The 20,983-nt window shown below is 41.3% G+C and overlaps 1 protein-coding gene across 5 annotated transcripts in view; it reads right to left on the bottom strand.

Moving 5' to 3' along the window:
* The window catches only part of FAM13C (family with sequence similarity 13 member C), a 247,721-nt gene that overhangs the window by 19,242 nt on the left and 207,496 nt on the right, over window positions 1-20,983 (bottom strand). For 4 of the 5 annotated variants that reach the window (XM_077454123.1, XM_077454127.1, XM_077454124.1 and 1 more), the window contains 3 exons: window positions 16,940-17,021; window positions 14,530-14,735; window positions 13,800-13,883 (listed from right to left, as the gene is read on the bottom strand). In XM_077454123.1, coding sequence (XP_077310249.1) covers window positions 13,800-13,883; window positions 14,530-14,735; window positions 16,940-17,021 — 372 coding nt within the window. The remainder of the gene's footprint in view (window positions 1-13,799; window positions 13,884-14,529; window positions 14,736-16,939; window positions 17,022-20,983) is intronic. The other variant, XM_077454128.1, reaches the window with a different exon arrangement.

The raw sequence follows: 20,983 nt of genomic DNA, 5'->3' as shown, positions 1-20,983 counted from the left end.
TGTTGTGCGCAGGGACAGGCCCTGCTGCTAAATATTATTTCAAAAATTGTAAGTACACACCTCTGTTAAACAGGGGCAGAAAAATTTGGCCTTGGGTTGTGCTGATGCCACAACATTGTAAGCCCTCACAGTTACTCTTGGTGGGCCCAGGAACAGGCCCTGCTGTTAAATATTATATCAAAAATTACACGTCCCTGTTAAACAGGAGCAGAAAAATTGGACCTTAGGCAGTGGTGGTGCCACAACACTGTAACCCTTTACAGTTAGGCTTTTTGGGTGTAGGAATGGGCCCTGCTATGAAATATTATATCAAGAACTGTAATTACATGCCCCTGTTAAACATATATACACACACACATATACTGTATATATCAAATACACTGCCACTAACTGAATAACCGGCCTGCTTAAGCTAAATCAAGCTATCTCTCCGTCCATGGCACAGGCAGCCTTATATAGTGTGGGGCGTGGACTTAGTCCCCCTGAGCCATGATTGGCCAAAGGCAGCCTGCCTTTGGCCTATTACAGCTCTCTTAGCAGAGGGCGCTGGGATCAGAAAAGCATGCAGGTCAGGTGCATGCTTTGGCCAATCATCATACAGCAATGCACTGCGATCTCGCAGTGCATTTTCGGGCCATTCCGCGGGCACTCAAATTTCCTGCGAACGCCCCATAATGTTCGTTCTTCGACGAACAGGTGAACACCCAATGTTCGACCCAAACATCAAGCTCATCCCTAGTGACAAATGGTAGCAACAAGGCCTGGGGAATGCCGAGGAAAAATCCAAGCCTACTTAACACCAGCTCACAGACAACCAAATTGACTTGTCTAACAGTACATTAAAAAAACAGGGGTTTAGTCCGCACGCATTTGCAAACGCATGCGTAAGCCACAGAGCCTCGTCAAGGCACCCTTGTATCTGTGACAATCACAGAACTGCAATTAGCACAGGAGTAACATGCATACACATCACCACCAGTCAGAAACACAACATCATTAAAATAGGATCTATGGAAAGGAATATCGTATGTGTCTACTTTTAATTTGACATTATGTCCACTTCCCATAGCTCCCACCTTCCTGCCCACCAGTCAATTAGCTGTACTGATAAAACTGCTGCTCCAAAGTCAGCCAGGGGTCACAATACCAAATGCCTTTTTAAAGGCACATCTACACGTCAGCTGTGGTTCAGTAATACATGCACACACATTCGCTTGTTGCAATGCCTTTTGTTTTCCACAGTACCCTAAAGCACTAAGGTAGTGCACATGCTGTATGCTGCAGTGTACTGCACTGAAATAACAGGTGTTTTGGTGCGCTGCTTTGGAAAAATTGGTGCAAACAGCTCAAAAATGTCAAATTTTCATACTCAGGCAGGAAAGAAGACTATCATGTTTTGATAAACGGATTTCAGTGCCGGAATGCAAACTTCATAAAGCTACTGTTCAGCGGTTGTGAAATTTTACTTATAACAGCAATATCACCCTTCAAAATTTTGTGATGTATTAACATGCCAAGTGTCTACAAGCATTTGTTGCCCAAAAAAACAGGTTTACTTCAGGTATTTCAAGTATTATCCTCTTTAGTGGGGCTATCAAACACATTTGGACCTATACTCCAGGTAGATATAAAACATCAACATCTTCATTACTGGACACTTTCCCCCTCTTCCTGCCCAGGCCAGTTTTCAGTGCTGTCACACTTTGAATGACAATTACCAAATCATGCAACACTAACCAAATAAAAAAAAAAAAAAGAAGACTGCTACAGCTCGGGCTTACTTTGCTGGGAGGGCATACATGGGCATCTGCACGTTCTTGGGTTGCCTGTGTGCCCGTTCTGTGAACGTCAAATCCTTGAGACTCGACTGATCACAGATCAAGGTAAAGGGCCAATCACAGTGGGCCATTTACCACGTGATCAGCTGTAAGCCAATGACAGCAGATCACAGAAGTAAACAGAAGCCGGTAGTCAGCTTTTTTTTCACCTCAAACTGTCAGCGTGAAGAAAGTAGAAAGCCGTTAACTGGCTTCTGTTAGAGGGACATCGGTCCCATTCATGCCCATCACTGCTGCTAAGCAGTGCCCTCCAGTGTCACCAATCAGTGCCCCCCCCAGTGCCACCAATCAGTGCCCCCCCCAGTGCCCCCAATCAGCGGCGCCTACCAGTGCCACCAATTAGTGCAGCCTCATCACTGCCCATCAGTGAAGGAGAAAAATTACTGTTTGCAAAATTTTATGACAAAATATAAAAAACTTTTTGGTTTTGTTTTAAAAAATTTAGTTTTTTTTATTAGCAAAAAATAAACCCAGTGGTGCTTAAGTACCACCAAAATAAAGCTCAATTTGTGTGAAAAAAAATGATTAGAAATTTCATATGGGTACAGTGTTGCAATTGTCAAAATGTGACAATGCTGAAAATTGGCCTGGGCAGGAGTAGGGGTATAAGTGCCCAGTAAGCAAGTGGTTACTCACCACTGGGGTTTTTCTTTTTTCTATATAAAAATAAAAATACCCAAATTTTATTATAAAATGTTGCAAATAAATGTCGGCCAAAATGTACTCTGCTACATTTCTTTGGTAAAAATAAACCAAAAGATTATATTACAGATAGAGGCTACAAACTATGGTACATCGGGATTGATAAATTTTCAGGTATATATTCCCAAAGACCTCTCATTTCTTGAAGCCTTCAAATGCCAGGCCAGTACGCATACTCCCAAAATAACCCCTTTTTGGAAAGTAGACACCCCAGGGTATTTATTAGGAGCCATGGTGAGTTTGAAGTGATCATTTATCACACTTCTTTTTTCAGAAAATGAAGACATTAAATAATGTGGTTTTTTTTTCACATACTGTCATCAGAGCAATGTCACCATATGACTGGTGTGGCAGTGATCAGGGACACCGAGTGGTGACAGTATGTAAAATAATAAATACTTTTTTAAACATTTGTTTCCATGTTTTTACCATTTTTTTTACATACTGTCACCAGTGCAGTAGTGTGTCACCATAGAAATTATTTAACACTTGATTGTTGATCACTGTACAAGCAATAATTTTTACACCGTGAAAGGCATTCAGTCACGTGCCATTGTGTGCAATTGCGATAGGCCCTGTACTATATGATCACTGTGACCAATCACAGAGATCATCACAATAGTACACAATGGATATGAACGAAAGCCATAGTTTACAACTGACATGTGATTGGTCACAACAGTCGCATGGTACCAGGGCTGCGCACAACGGCCCAGTACAACGATCTGTGTTCCGGCCCCTAGGGTGCGCATGAGGTGCGCAAGGGAGTCATACGACGGCCACCCCAGATAGCAGTGCTCTCGCCCAGCCGTATTACAATAGGTCAGGTGGCAGGCGATAAAATAATTTACTGTATTAAATGCAGCCATTGTAAGCACCCGCTTCTGACTTGGTATCACCTTCTTGTAATTTCCACAGGATGAAATCGGATAGGCTGGCACTAAGACCCAATAAGGTGTCTTGCAGCACACATGAGCAGTAGAAAATAGTGTGGTGTTACATCTATCTCTCATTGCCCTTATCAGCCTGTGGGCAAAGGGGAGAGCTAGCTGTATTACTAAACTGCTACTATAGGGAATTTAAAAAACACTAGTTGTATTGTGTAGATACTATTGAAGTATTGCATCTCACAATCTCCAAACCATGTTTAATTATATATAACAGAGCGTTGTGGAACTGGTTCTCACATTGCCTGTCCCATAAAACTATCACTATATTATTTCCGGAGATCCATGTAACTGAAAATTGTATATTTACACAAGCCCTGATGTAGCACAAGCTCACGAAGAAAGTCATATCAAAACAGAGCATAAAACCGGTTAGAGCCACAAAAGGCCAGCAGACTCCGAAGAGTTAATGAAGACTGTTCTATATACAGTACATCATTCTACACATGTTGCAATGGACTACATCGTATATTCTATACTACAATGATAAATGAGCCAGCGGGGAAAAAAAATTCCATCTGCAATATCCAGCCAAACTCTTCTCGGTTTCTCACCAGGGATGTTTACAATTCCCTGAACAAATTTCTACAGACTTACAAAATGCTGAACATAAAGAGGCAGATGGCCAGATGGAAGGACACAGGCGCAATGTAAAGTAATCCAGATATCGATAACACAGACCTTAAATAATAGTGCACAAGGTCCAGAAGGGGTATTGGGTGAATGCACTTCAGTTTGAAGCTCAACTTACACAAATGTTTATAAAGCTGTCAGTTCATGAACTATTCATTCATTATATTAAAGAGAACAGCAGCACATTTTTATAATCAGACATTGACCTAACAAATACGGAGGGGGTAGACTTTTAATGTAGAACTATGGCCCCCCAATAACAAGAACATGACCTGCCGTACTTTCTGCATTGACAGCACTGGCTGTGTTGCTGCAGCAGGCTGGGAGCTTTCACAAATGGCGGAGGATTTGGGTCAGTCAGGGAAGGTAAGGGAAGTCAGGGAAGGTAAGGGAGGTGTTTTTACTTACTTTAGGAGTCTTGTGACTCAGATGGGACAGATTTAGACTATCATAGACTTTAATAGAAGGGCACTTCCCAATCCAGGGATCTAGCAATGTCCTCACCTAAGCAGATCCTTCAATCAGCTTCAGGTCCAGGTGCCGGCATCTTGAATGGTCCCACAGTCCTCCAAAATCTGTGTTGTGTCCCCGAAGTCTGCGGGGGGGGGGGGGGAGTTCTGCACAGAATATTGTGGCGATCTGACCAGAAGTGGGAGCTGGTACCTGTCAAAACCTGGTACTTGCTCCCCCCCCCCAAAAAAAAGTACCAAATGTGGCAGAGAAGGGGGGTGCCACATTTTTTATTCTCTAAAAAAAATGTGCTCAGCCCTGTATTTTTTGAGTTATTGCACAAGTACAAGTGCGGCGATCTATGCAGTGGGAGCAGATACCTGGATTTGACAGGTATCCGTTTCTCAGGTCTACCTGAAAGATGCCAAATGTGGCACCGGAGGGGGGAGGAATCCGATCAGCGGAAGTTCCATTTCTGGGTGAATCTCCACTTTAAATGAACTTTTTATGACAATTTTAACACCTTCCGGGTGGGGGGATTCATGATTCTGCCTGGACGTCCTATGAGGAGTAACGCAGCGTGGTGATTGGTTGTGCGGTGTGTTACTCAGATACCGCATCTCTGACATAGTATGGTTCAATAGCCCACATACAGCCAACAATAACCAATGGTGGGTGTCAGCCCCAATTCGTGAATAACATGATCCACAAAGGAAAGGGGAAATGGTGAGGAGCACCGGGGTTTGTGACACCCAGATATTTTTTTTAAAAGTCATGCGCAGTGATGAAAATATAAAAAGCAAACAGGGCATTACTGAACATTAAAAATACAAAATGCCATTAAACATGTACAAGGTAATACAATACAGTGAATCCAAATAGATTCTCCATTATGCGTTTTTGCCATGCAGCTTTGACGCGTTTCGACCAGTGTGGTCTTCTTCAGGGGATGCCCTTGGATAGGATTCTATAGCTGATAAAATGTACACACTTCAGACTGATTGGTGATGCCAGAGATCATCCAGAATGGAGGTGGAAGATTGCAATATGGAAGAGAAAAACAAGATGGAAGATAAACACTAGCAGCCCATGTTTCTCAGACCCAAGGGATAACAGCCAGAAAGTAAAAGCAGTAAACCTTCATGTAAACGAGGAGTGGCAATAACGTGACTTAGCTAAATGTTGTAGAGGGTCAGAAAAAATTATTTTGAAATGTAAAAAAGACATCTGTGGGCCAAAGTACAATGTCAAAAAGACAAATCAGTGTGGCAATAGGTAATTGAGTGAATCCAGGAGACAGTCCCCGCTTGAAGCAACATACCAACAGACAGCATCAACTAATGTAGGCTCTTTACCATGTGATCAGCTGTGTCCAATCACAGCTGATCAGAGTGTAAATAGGAAATGCTGGTTATTGGCATTCCTCCTCTCACACTGACAATGCGTAGGGAGAGCCGATAAGCAGCTTTTCTCAGTGGGGACATCTGCACCGATAATCAGTGCCATGACTATCAGTATAGCCCTAATAGTGACGCCCACCAGTTCTGTCACTGATTATTTACAAAATGTTATAAACAGAAACTAATACAATTTTTGGTCTTTTTTACTTTGTTTTTCGCATAGAAAAAAAAAACCCAGTTCAAATTAAATACCCCCAAAAGGAAACTCTGTCTCAGAAAAATGCTAAAAATGTTGCTTGGGTACAGCGTTGCATGTCTGCACACTTGTCATTCAAAATGCATCAGCACTGAAAGCTGAAATTGGCCTGGGCTGGGAGGGGAGGGGAGGGGGGGGGAGTGCCCAGTATTGAAGTGGTTAAAAGCTTGCTCTTTCCTATTTTTCTTACTTACAAATATGTCTGGGAACAATGTTTTTAAAACATTGACACATGGTTTACATTTTACACAAAGTTGGTATTTTTTCATGCTTTTTAAGATAAACACAAAAAAAGGAAGACATTTTAGGCCTCATGCACACTCTGATTTTAAAAAATTCTGCCCCTAAACGCTTTACTATGTTAGCCTCTTTGTCAATGTATACATAAGCATTTACAGGCAGGGGCGTTTAGGGGCAGAAATCTGAATGCACCAAAATCACATTTAGAAAAGGGGCCAGAGGAAATGCTCAACGCACCTAAATGCAAGTGCCTGCAAATGCTAGACCCAATTAGCACGTTGAGCATTCATTTCAATGGCCAGAATAATGAATATTCTGGCCAATTAAATGAATGAACACCCAAACACCTGATGTGCCTGAACATGTCTAAATGCACTTAAACGCATTAGAGGCACCAATATGCAGCACTGATAGGATTAGGTGGCACTTAAGGGCACTGATGGGGTGGCACTGATGAGGAGGTCCCAATATGCAGCACTGATAGGTGCCACTGATTATGAAACACTGAGAGGATTAGGTGGCACTGATATGCAGCACTGATAAGTGCCACTGATTATGCACCAATGAGCGCTGATAGGTGGCATTTATGGGAAGGTAAATGCAAAGGAATGGCAGCACTGATTGGCAATTGGCTGGACTGGCATAATTAAATGAAGAGAGGAAAGGAAGGAATATGCTGCGATGCCCATCTTGGTACACCTTGCACTTGGGCTGCAGTAAGCGGCAGCGGACATCTTGTTACTACACCCAGCCCAAACTATATGGGCTGGGTGTAACAAGATGTCCTCTGTTGGCTTACTGCGGCCGAGTGCAGGGTGTACCAAGATGGGCGTTGGGATGTTCAACCTCTGACAGAGACACAAAACTTCACTTCCGGAATGGAATGCGACAGCTCCAGTCACCAATTCAGATGGAACATGCGGCTGCTGCACCCTGCACCCCTGCCCCAGGCAGCTTAACTTCCGCTGCTGCCAGCCTGTTGAGGACTCACTCTCCGCTCTGCACTCTGTTCACTGACTTCCGGTTAGGAGCCTCTTCATTCCCAGGTATCAGGAGCACTTGTGTGAGTACAAGTACTCGCACAAATGCTCAATATTGGCACCAAGCCGATACTAGTTTTAAAGGCACAATTGGATCCGATTTACTGCTCTCACCCAATGGCTAAGTGTCAGTGGTATTGGCTGGATCCATCTGTTTTCATGCCAAAAATAACACCCCTCGCAAAAATATCTTGGTGAATCTGGACCATCTCTCCTCTTGTAATAATACCAGTAAACTTCAGTTGTATCCATAATGGGTCTATTTGTAATGTTTTCCAGTTAACTGACAACTTGTTGCCAGTATCCCCTCATACTCCCACAGTACCACATCAGGTGGAGAAAATACGACATACTGAGCATCCAGGAAACACACTTCCAAACTTCTAACATACCCCAATGCTCACATAAAGACTACCCCCACATATATCTAGCTTGTGCCCAAGAAAAGAAAAAGTATTTTCAGCCACCCGGAACTCTCTTGCTTTCCACCTAAAAGGAATCTATCTTGGACCTGGAAGGCAGGTTTATCATTATCACCTGCGAAATCAACACACAACCATACACATTAGTGCCATTATATGCACCAAATTCCCACCAACTTCAGTTCCTACGAACATTGTTTAAACAAAGTATCTCTGTGAAATATGGTCAACTCTTGATTTGTGGAGACTTCAGTTTAACAACAGACCCTCACCTAGACAACAGCTCTAAGGTTAAAGGTTGTGGTACCTCAATACACCAACTGTTTCACTCAGAGGAACTGTACGATGTGTGGAGATGCCAACATGCGAGCAAAAGAGATTACACTTCTCTCCCAGACATCGTACATACTCTCGTATTGACAGGTTTGTGTCTGATAAATGGCTACTACAAAAAGGTATCCTTATCCAGGATACGGGATATAACCTGGTTGGACCATGCTGCAATCTCTATTACCATAGCAGAGAAGTATGCCTCCCCCTCTGTTCCCATCTGGCGCTGTAACATTCGATTATTACAAGAGTCTACCAGCTTTACTATTATTACTCAACATCTTAAAGACTTCTTTCATATTAATGCAGCCTCTGTTGATAACCCTTACACCCTATGGAATGCTCACAAAGTATACATGAGAGGTATTCTGATTAAACAAGGTGCTAGGCAAAAAAACATTACAACCGCAAACTAAATTCCTTTTTGTCTGACATACATGGATTAGAATCCCAGAACGCGTCCATAACTCTTAGCAAACTATGAGAAGCACTAAGAAACCTACCACCAACCCTCTAGGATATAGCGAACCAATTCGCTGACCACTACGGGGCTTTATATAACCTGCCCAGCCTTCGGGAGAGGACATCAAAAATGTTATACTGAAATTGAACCTCCCTACCCTCTCAGAGGAGGACAAGAAGAGTCCTCAATATTGTACACTATGCAAAACAAACTCAAACACCTTCTCTGCTGCACTCCAGTATTATGTAAATTTGGATTTCAAGGTACTATACTCTCGGAAATTCTACCCTTATACTCGCAACCATCAGCGTATGTCTACACCTCTGGCCTCCTCTCCAAGCCATTCAACATCACTAATGGAACTCAACAGGGTTGCCCACTATCACCAACCATCTTCAACCTAATGACTGAACCTCTAGCAGAAACAATTCGGACACATCCTTTAATATCCCTCTTCAAATTCCACTCTACTAAACATGTGAAAAGTCAGATTTGCTGATGATGTGATCCTAATTATGACAGACCCAATAAACGCACGCCCACATGCCCACCATTGTCTCAATTTAGTACCATGTCATACTACAAGGTCAATTACTCTAAATCCCTAATTTTAGATCTTGGCTTAAGCGTGGCGATCAAACAAAACCTACAACAAAAATTCCCCTTCAAGTGGAGTTTACAAGGAATCCCATATCTGGGTATTATCTTGACACATAATACATCATCCCTAACTTATGTCACTCTGATGTACCAGTAAACGAAACTTCAAGGATTACATGTTGCTGGCTTTTCTTACTGTTACATCACTCCTAACTGCAGCCACGTTAAACTCACTAATAGTCAAAGTGAAGGAACAGCTACGCCACATCTTACAGCATGAACTATGGCAGCCTTCAAGATGACCATACTTTTAATTTTTTGCATGTTTCGGGCTTTACCAGTTCACATACCAAATCAAGACCTCCAAACCCTATCGAGTCTTCTGCAAACATTTCTATGGAATAACAAGTGGGCAAGATGCCAACATGCTAACTTGATAAAGCACTAGTCGGCGGAGCAGGGGTAGTAGACATCCATGATTATTATTGGGCAGTCCATATGGATCAAATTAAATTTTGGTTCAGAGAAAAGGACATTCCACTTTGGACAGAAATAGAAGCAGCACTAGCCAATGCTTCCAACCTAAGAACCCTTCTAAACTGTGATTTATGGAAACCCTGGGATATCTCATTACTGACTGCACCCACTTAAGCATCTATCCTAGCTTGGAGATGCCTGCACCAGCAACCGGACACACAAATAAATTCGCAATTATCAGGCCATCCCTTACACATTCTGGAAGATGTGTCCCACAATGCCTATAAAATCCCTCTCACAACATGGCATACAATCTATTAAAGACTTCATGCAAGGTCCTAATCCCAAAACGGTAGAAACAAGGATAATTGAATATAAACTTCCAAGAGAACATCATTTCACATGCGCTCACATTGTTCCCTTCCTGACCAAGACTCCTATCCATAAATTTAGCATACACCCCATGATATGGTCTTTCTATACTTCACCAAAGCCATTAGATAGAGGAATTTCCTTCTTTTACAATATCCTCCAAAACAAATATACCTTTCAAAAAAAGTACAATGACCAAATGGCAAAAAAAGACCTCCACTACACAATTGTTCCCTTACAGTGGTAAAGAACCTTTAGAGCAATTCATCAAGCATCTCATTGCACTATGCACTGGGAAATGACACTCAAAAATCACACACAGATGGTACTACACACCATACCGGTTGGCCAAATTCTCAAACTCATCATGACCTAAGTGTTGGCGAAAATGAGCAAATAGGGCACCTACTACACATCCTATGGCTTAAAGAGCTACTGGAAAGAAGTTTTCAAACAAAATCTTCATCAAAGGGCATATCATCCCCTTCTAATCCCAAACTAGCACTCCTCGACATCAGTATAGATCTTTACCCAAGTTTGGATAGAATTGTAGTTACACACATCCTACTTGCAGCCCGATCAACCATTGTCAGCAAAATGGAAGTCCAATATCTACCCCAACCTCTCTGAGGTGACCTCTTTGGTACAACAAAATTACACCTATGAACACATACTAGCCCTCAAATCCCTTACCAGTGCAAAATTTGATAAACAATGGGAAACACGGATGAGTAGGAATATGAGCCTACCGTCATATAGCTAGGCCAACTATACAAGACCATCCCATTTATTAAACCGCGCCATTCGTGATAGACAAACTCTGCAACATCTGCTCAGATCTCCAAAATTCCCTACAGGCAGTCCAACATGTACCAATCAGTAAGGATCGTACCAATACCCAACAGTTGCACCAATAACTTACAATCTGTTCAAATTTCTAATAATTTATAGATCCACCATAATGCTTGCACCATTAACTATTCTACATGAATACCTAATTGTTTATACTCCTTGTGTACCATATCTGTATATCCTTTTATACCTCCAAGTATACAGGTTTGTATACATCTTTTTCTTTGTGTACCTTTTCTAATATATCAATAAAAAAACTATTGATTCAAAAAAGCACAGCAACGCTTATTGTGCTTTCGTTACCATTTGTTCGCATCTGTATGCTTCCGAATGCACATCTAACTGCAAGAAAATGTATGCTTTTCTGTGCATTTAGAAAATGCAGAGTGCGCTTGCAGTACCATTCATTCACATCTGCGCGTTTCCAAATGCACAGCAAGCCACAAGAAACGCATGCTTTGCCATGTGTTTTGGAAAAGTGTAGCAATGTGCGTCATGCTTGTGTTGCCATATAGGCTGCAATAGCATCTGCGCATTTCCAAATTGAGCTGGCAACCTGCACAGAAAATGTGTGCTTTGCTGTGCATTTTAAAAACCCGTGGCAACACACGTCATGCTTGGTTTACCATTCGCTCACATCTGTGAGTTTACCAATGCGATGCGATGTAGTCTGTGATAGTGGCGCTGGAAGTCACGTGACTTGTATGGTGCTGTCTGTACCAGGACTGTATTTATTCCTCCCAACATCAGTACAACTAGCTTTCCCAGCAGGCTGTGCATATTATATGGAGGGTTTTCCTTTTATTGAATAATGCTGGGATCAGTGGGACTTGAGAGGTTTGGACTCTTCCTGTAGGTGTGACTGGGCAGGACAATGTATTCAATCACACCCACCACCAGACTACAGTGGCTGGAAGTCTACATCCAGACTATACAGACTGTCACATGGTACAAAGCCAACAGTAAACCCAGAATATCAGGAGATCTGCAGACAACAGAGCAACATAGTACAGAGGTATGATCTATGCTGGGACTGGTCATTCCATCCAGTTCTAGTAAAAAGAAAGTTGGAGTTTAGTTTTAAAGTGATAGTAAAAGCTACATCTAACTATTCTTAAAAAAATTTCCTCCCCCCTCCTCCTACTTACCCTGCATACCCATGGTAAACAATCTCCCTTTTTTTAATCTGGTCTGCTCACATGATTCAGCAGCTTCTGCTCACCTGTGAAAGGAAGTGTTCGACAATGGCTGTGGAGCTGCAACATCTTCCATAGGCTCCCATGGCGCAGCCATGGTCAGCGTTTCCTTCACTCCCCTGTAGCAGAACGCTACTGGACCAGAGTGGATGAAAAACAGGCAAGTACACAGATCTTTGTTTATACCAGGTATGCAGCACATATAAGAGGAGGGGGAAAGGAACATTTAAAATAAATAACTAGTATAAGCCTTATCTTCCACTTTAAAGAGGAAGTAAATCTCCCACTCTGATGCTTCTTTTCATTTAGTCCATTATAATAATTATCAAGCTATATCCACTGTAATCCAGCCCATAAATCGCAAATTACTTACTGTTTAAAGAAACTTTTAAAAACTTGTTTCCAGGGGTAAGGCAGCGCCATCTTAAGTATTGCCCACAGTAGAGTGCATTTCTGCCCTTACATTGAGCACTTCCTGTACTGTTAACTAAGCATCCTTCTCAATCCAACGTTTCTATGGCAACCCTGCTTCCCTGTTCATAGCTGACTTCTTTTATTTCATAGTATTTACTTGTGCCGATTATCTATTGCCTGTGTCAGTCTTATCAGCTTCAGCTGATAAGACTGCAGTAATGCTGTCCGATGCCTTTTTTCCACTCCATGTAATGTCACATGGTCACATGGGGAGTAGTAGGAAGCTCTGAGCGATTATGCAGTCTCGTGGGAATTCAGTGTTGTGCCGTAGGAAGTCCTGATTATAGACAAGCACAGAGAGTGTGCCGTACATCATGGGAGATATGGGCATGCTCAGTGACGTCATTCTAAACAACAAAAAGGATTAAAACAATACTATGCAAGTCAGGACATAGCTACAAGCAGTGTTCATTCGAGTTTTTTATGCTGATTCACATGGGACAAAGTTGTGGGGGGGGGGGGGGGGGAGTTTTCAACCACTTTAAGCTCACATTTTCAGTGGTCTTTCACATTCTTCTACAGGTAAAACAAACAATACCTGCCTATTATTTTCCAGTACACTATAAAGAAATGCACGCATTTTAATTATTACATGTATTGTGCTGTGGTTTTGAGGGGCAGGGATGTTTGTTTACTTTGTATGTTCATACTGTGGTGCTAATAATAATGAATGGCAATGAGGTCCATTGGACACGAAAAAGCATGCATAAGGCTAACTAGGCCCTTAAAATAATAATCTGCTAAAAATAAATAAATGCATTAAAAAAAAAATGTTCAAAATAGGAGGATTTTTTTTTTTTTTTAAGTAACGAGTTAAAACCATCACTTATCTCTTTCCTTTGGCAACAAAAATGGAATCAAACATGTAGCCAAATATGTCAAACCCTAAAAGTTTTGTGTCACATTCCACTTCATCCAATCCAATCACAATGAGCAACCTCTTTTCCCATCATGGAAGACCAAGGTTTCAGACCTGTTCAGATATGATTAGTATAAAGTTTAGACTTATGGAAACAAAGGATTTCTGTAATGCAGCCAATAGACGCAAACACTGCTTTAACGACCTTAGACCAGACACAAATACAACACAGTGCCACAGATACTTACTGGTCGTCCATGAATATTCTCAAAATACAGAAGGCATTTCTGGAGACTCATTTTTTCCAGATTCATTTGCTTTTTTGTCATATCCTGTTTAAAAACAGGAGGTATTCAAGCAGTTAGGATTTTCAGGGATGGCCACATTGGTTTTTAAGACTGTACAACACCCTCTTTTTCCCATTAGCAGTCTTATCGAAATGCAATGCCCAACACCAGATGAATATATATTGTATAGTATAAATTCAATACCAATACTGTATTTTATTTCCGCTAAATATACCTTTGAGTGTTACTTCCAACATCTATCAACTAATAAGCAAGCTAGTTGCAGCACAGAATCATAAATAAAGTAACTAAGTAAATGTAGCTTGTTGGAGATGTGTAATGGCAGTCGTCATATTTTTCTCAGTGCCGGGTACCTTTAAAGGGAAGCAATTTGTCTTTACTGACATCCTGTTCTAGAGATCAGCTACAACTGTAATTAAATCCAAAACACCACCTGTTTTCATTAATTTGCTATTAGACAATAGATTTACTAGATCCAGAATAGTGACTTATATAATGTCTTGGACTTCTTTAGATAGCAGTGTGAGAAGCACTGGCATATAGGGCACATACTGTATATCCAGCATAAAAAATTACATCTAACTTATACCAATGTATCTTCACATTACAAATATGACAAAAGAGAAGAACAGCGGGTCATATGTAAGTTACCTGACTGGCATACATGTACCTTTAAGTTTTCTGGAAGGTTAAGCAGTTGTCTCTTCTCTTTTAGCCTCTTCCATACAGTCTCTACAGTTTCCTCTACAGAAGACATTGGTGAGCTGGTGGCTCCATGCTGCTCCATCGCTTTGGATGCCACAGACGTTTCTTCATATGTCTGAATTTGTGTGGCTCTTGGCACATTTTGGTCTTCAGATAACTTCAGCTTTAGCTCTGCAACAAGGTATATCAATATTATATCTGCGTAACAAGATTTATGTATCACATAAATAAGAAGAATCGGAATAGGACATCAAACATTCTGTGATTTGGACTGGAATGTGTTGGAAACAAAAACACTGATTCATAACAGCAGAGCTGTTCAGATCTCTAGACAATCTAGAGCGGATCCTAGAGCTTAGGAGCTGATCTCCTAAAGCAGATATTTTGATGGCTGCCTGTGTCCTTGTTAGAGAGTTCTACTCTGCTTGCCCCGATGATCAGTCACCAGGACTGCAAGAAGGGGATGAATCCAAAACTTTGTCAGGAAAACCTGAATAAAGGCAGTCTCCGGGTTACAAACAAGATAGGTTCTGTAGGTTTGTTCTTAAAGTGGATGTAAACCCACCACTCACCGAGTATTAACTAATGGCACAGTATCAATGTGCAGGATCTCACAAAAGTGAGTACACCCCTCACATTTTTATAAATATTTTATTATATCTTTTCATGTAACACTGAAGAAATGACACTTTGCTACAATGTAAAGTAGTGAGTGTACAGCTTGTAGAACAGTGTAAATTTGCTGCCCCTTCAAAATATCTCAACACACAGCCATTAATTGTCTAAACCACTGGCAACAAAATTGAGTACACCCCTAAGGGAAAATGTCCAAATTCTGCCCAAATAGCCATTTTCCCTCCCTGATGTCATGTGACTTGTTAGGGTTACAAGGTCTCAGGTGTGAATGGGGAGCAGGTGTGTTAAATTTGGTGTTATAACTCTCACATACCGGTCACTAGATGTTAAACATGGCACCTCATGGCAAAGGATCTGAAAAAAAGGATTGCTGCTCTACATAAAGATAGCCTGAAACGGAGCTGCAGCAAGATGGCCAAGACCAGAGGTTTAACAGGACAGGGTCCACTCAGAACAGTCCTCGCCATGGTTGGCCAAAGAAGTTGAGTGAAAAAAATGTAGCTGGATAGCCACACTCCAAAGTATTCAACTTCATTGCAAAAATATGATTAAAATCATGGCATCTAGGCTAATGTACAGATTAACTGCACAGCCGCTGACATGTTTCACACCAGACACGGAGCCAGAGTCTCTTAATGGTAGATTGGCCCTTTCCTACGTGATACAATGGGAGCAAGATCTTGGATCTAGTATTGAGAAGGAGGACTGGAGCAAGGCCTGGACAATAGCAAAATGCTTATTCAACACCACCACCCTTGAGGCTGCAATGCTCCTGCGGTAGTACTGAGTCTTGGCTAGGCTTGCCCATGCCTACATGCCTATCCTGGCAGCACTGATAGATGTGTTAGGGGTGTGGTCAGAGTGGGGATGTCTTATATAAATGGTGGTCATGCCCACGTCTGATTAGCTTTCTAACGGTCTTTGGCCTACTGGAGATATAATTTCATGTAACAGTTTGTAAAAGTGCATGGGTGGCTCTATTGCATTGCTCCATAGTGGGCCGTTTCACACCCCAGCAGAAATTGACCTTGTACCTCTATCTCTGCCAAGCGAACTACCGCCCATGCTTGGAAGGCTCCGTCTGTTGCTTTTCAGGTGGTGAAAACCAGAATGGCCGATATGATGGTTAATGAGCAGATGTCCAGCATACCGAGGGATTTGCATGCAAAATTTTTGAAAGTCTTGGAACTGTGGATAAGTTGCTCCTTCCCGTCCCTGCCTCTGACTAGCTATTGCTGACTATAGACCCCGTTTGTATAGGTCCCACATCTTTGGCATTTGCCTTGTCCCAGGGCTTTTCCTTCCGTCCCCCTCTCTCTCCCCCCTTTTTTTCTTCTTTGTTTCCTCCCTCTCCTCTTCTGATATGAAGTTTATTGATGAGGAATGCTGTCCTCCAGGAGACAACACAGTGTAGTCTGTGATATTTATCAAACCCTTTAACATGGCCCTTTCTGGTCCTGGTAACAGTTTATTGTTCCGATACTCATTTTACATGCATACTCTGTCTTTTTATAAGCCTGCTTGATGTTGCCCCTACATGTGCAAAACATAGCTTGTTGTGACGTCTTAAAATTTCACCTTGAAACAGAAAAAAGTAAAGACGCTGCATGCTTAGTAAGTGATTAAATCAGCTGTTGAAAGTGCTTAAAGAAAAACTGAGGGTTTAATATCACTTTAATGTTAATTTCACATTACTTACTTATGCATTTGCCAAAAAAAACACTATGATAAAAAGGTACCTTTGAGTTGCTTACGAGCCTTTGCCAAGTCATTCATCCATTTCAGAACTTCAAGATTAGATGTCTTATCACTGTGAGATGGCTAAAGTACAAATAAATAAATAGATATCAACCTTTGACAGAACTAGAACAATCATTATTTAATAAAACCATAAAAGATTTAAAAAGAGTACTTCTGATCTGATGATTTACTGGAAGTCAAGGTGTCCACAGACATAAGATAGGCCTCTTTAGGAGAGAACCGAAAGACCAGGTTAAAGAGATGTTGTCATCTGGTTATTCTGGGCAATGTGTTAGTGCCGCCAAATAGCCTAAACTTGCCCCCTTCCCTGGCAAGCTATACACATAAATCTATGCTCCCTTACAACCTCCAGGCGTCAACCCAGAGTAAGTCCCGGTGTCAGATTGTGGTGGACTTACCCTTGTGTACATCAATGTCCCCCCTACTGTTCAGGCCTGCTGATTCTGGTGTTCAACCCCCCCCCCCCCCAATAACCACTTCAACCGAGCAACTAGATCAAGGTGATGACGGGGGATCATGGATAAGATTTATTACTGGGGTAAGGACCTACTAGAAGGCACTTTCTCTTTACCTTAGAAGTACAAAGTGACAACATCTCAAAGTTTTCTCAACTGATTGTCATAATTTCTCCAGAGCCAAGGGTATTTACACAGCATAAAAAAATATAAATACACTGCTCTGTGAGTGCAGCTGTAAATGTGTTGCTAAAAATCAAACGAATGTGAAAGGAACATATATATCTAATATTCAATCAGAGAACTTAAGATCTCCTATATCTCATTACATGCTGTGATGCCATGATGGCAGATACACACCAGAATCTAATTTTGAGCCCTTGATCAAATACGTTGGAATAAAGAGGTAGAAATTGGAACACAAAGCTCCTGGGACTGTAGGCCACACCCGCCCCACACCTACATACCCAGATACAATCATACCACCCAAGAAAAACACCATATAAGTTGTCAGAAAATGGCTGCGGCACTTTATTGGTTTAACATATTTACATGACCATATAAATCAAACACTTAATAAAATACACCATAAACCACCTAACTTTGCCCAGTTATTGTAACTCGGGCAACTTCACTAAACCAACAATGAATATGTCCCCCCTGGATTCCGGGGTGACCCTATCACATAAAAATGCAGCGACAGGAATGGAGGGAGGGAGCGAGCTTCTTTTCGTCACCAGGTTAGCTGCAGAGGAAGCACAAGACCCTCTGCAGCCCCTTATATAGACTGTCTAGATGAGGAAACTGTCCCTAGCTCACACATTGACTACCCCACACCTGCCTAATCACCCACCAGAAACGCCCACCCCAACCTGCGCCTGCTTAACCCGTATACTATCGGAATGAGAGGCTAAGTGGCCACATTCCCAGGAAAGTGGGCCCCAATGCTTTGGCCTCTTTTGCATTCAACAAGAGAAACGCTGGCTATATAGCTTAAAGGCATCTAATTTTTCATGGTTTGAATAGAGCAATACATTTTGCTTGCTTTTTGGAGTAACAATTTCATACAGGTTTTTCCCTACTCCATTTAAGGAAGAGATAATGCTTTGAATGTTTAGAATAAATATAAAAGAATATAGAAAAGAATGACAGTTTTTAGTGCACTTATTTAGATTTACAGAATAATACAACAAGTTGTATATTGATTTCATTAGCCATGATTTCATTTATCCTAAATAATCTGAAATATAGGGGTTGCAATTTAGTTTAGCTATACATATGCAGTTTAATTTTTCTCATATCTGCTATTTGCACACATACCAAACAATTGTTTTCTTCATTATCACTTGCAGGTGAGGTGGTGCGGCTAAAGGGTGTATTAAAAAGTGTTAGCTAGGGAGAACTAGGCACATACCCTTCAAAGGAAGCCACTATATGTGGTGCAACATCTTAAAAAGAGTAGTGTGTTTAAAGCATGGGCCCCTTTGCTGTCACCGATCCACTTTCTTAGCCTGAGCTACATGGCATGTACATCAATGTACATTTTGTGCTGCATGAACGCTAAGCTATATAGACTCATTTACCTGCGGATTGTTGGTTCAGATCAACTGTCCATCAACACCATGAGCAGCAGATTGCATGGATTTTTTATACTGATCAACTAAGCTTATCCTTGTAGATGGTTATTGTGTTTCCCAGCCTACGTGAAGGACAAGATGTATTCTGCCTTCTAATATTTCTTTGAATTTGGCTTTCTGGGCCATGTGAAGCTTTTTGGCTTAAATTTGGCTCCCTAATATCTATTGCTGTGCTGAAATACACTTTATGCATGATTTTGATGCTTTACCATCCTAACTTTCTTCATGGCTATATTCCAAGTGCTTACTTGTACTACTACGCTTGCTAACTGCACCAATAGCTGGCTGTATAGCCCTAACTGCAAAGCTGGAAAATCATGTGCAATACTGAGGTTTTATTTACTGCACAATATTTTTTGTAGTGCTGAAACATACCATATGTATGACTTTGGTCCTTTCACTCCCGGGCTACACAGGGCTGGACTCAGCCTGTATATCTGCTATACTTAGCAATTGCCATCAGTAACAATTGAACTAATACTGCTTCATTGTAATGTTGCTAACCACAATATGCACTATTGTGTTTTTCTATCTGTGTAATGTTGCATGTTTGCATTTGAATGTGCCTGGTCACATATTGCTGTAGAATCTTCTCAATAGACAGCCGTGCTAAGTTCTACCAACCACCCTCATGCTTTTCTAATGTTTGTTCCTCCATTTTAATATCTTTATGGATTGGATACATTTTGTTTTGCATTGTTCATTTTATGTTTTGCTGTTTGGGGGAATGGATTTATATTATTTACAAGGTAGCTCAATAAAAGTGCTGTTGATACTTTAAAGTGGTTGTACAACCACTTTTAACTACAGGTAAGCCTATATTAAGGCTTTCCTATAGGTGCTTGAAATATCTCTTAAACCTCCACGGTTTAGGAGAGATTTCCAAAAGACTCGAGCGTCTATGTCATCAGTGCATGCACACTTTAGAAAGGGCACATCTGCAGTTTCTAATATGGGTCATGCCGTGACTGGCGGCACCCACACGTATGAATGGGAGAGACGTCACGCAACTCTGGCCAGTCACAGAGCCGGAGTTCATGGCCCCGGAAGGAAGAGGGATGAAGATGGACACTCCCTGCTAGTGGGTTCAATGGTGACATCGCAGGCTTCGGTTTCAGGTAAGTGACACATCATGGGCTACTATGCGATGAATAGTAGCCCATTATGCTTTACCTTTGCAGGGAAATAGAGGAAGTAAAACCCACCAGGTTTACTTCCTCTTTAAGGTTTGGATACATTGTATTACTATTGTATTTTGTTTTGCATGGTGGTTTTCTCTCTGTACCGATTTCAGATTTGTCAGTTAGGGCTTATGAACCTGAAAGGGCCCTGCTAGGAAGCATTATGCTGTTATCACTAGGGTTTTCTTATGTATGGGAAATGTTTTAGTAATATGAATTATTATATACTGTATATTTTCTTACTTATTGTGTACATTTTGTATTGGACTGATGCTGACGCACCAGCACATTGCATTACAACAACAGTGTAATTGGATTTGCTTGCTTCAGTACCATTTTACCAGAAACCCAGTCTCAGCGGTTGCAGTGGGGTTTTCTGCTAGCCGTGAGTTTAGCCCAAGAGATAAATAAATCAACTTCTAGACTTTCAAGTATGCTGGAGGACATTCAGGATAACCACTTCCATCCAATAAGATTATAGCTAACCTAGGAAGCAGCAAATCTGAAAAAAGGTGATCTAGGTGATTCGCGGATGTGCATTTATGAACTGACCCGACAGTTGTTTTATTTTCGTAACACTGACAACTTATGATTGATTTCACCCAACAACATGCTCACCTAATGGATTACTTTGTCCATTTTAAAGTCCTAGTACTCAATTTTACTTTTTCCCTGCAAAACACTAACTCTCTGAGATTTCCAGATAAAAGATTGACGAGCAAAACATACACATACATATATATATATAT

Source organism: Lithobates pipiens, unplaced genomic scaffold (genome assembly GCF_037356315.1).
Source record: "Lithobates pipiens isolate NorthernLeopardFrog02 unplaced genomic scaffold, aLitPip1_a1.2 Scaffold_25, whole genome shotgun sequence".
Taxonomy (NCBI): domain Eukaryota; kingdom Metazoa; phylum Chordata; class Amphibia; order Anura; family Ranidae; genus Lithobates; species Lithobates pipiens.
Note: the sequence above shows the minus strand (reverse complement) of the source record. Positions and strands in the feature narration are given on the sequence as shown.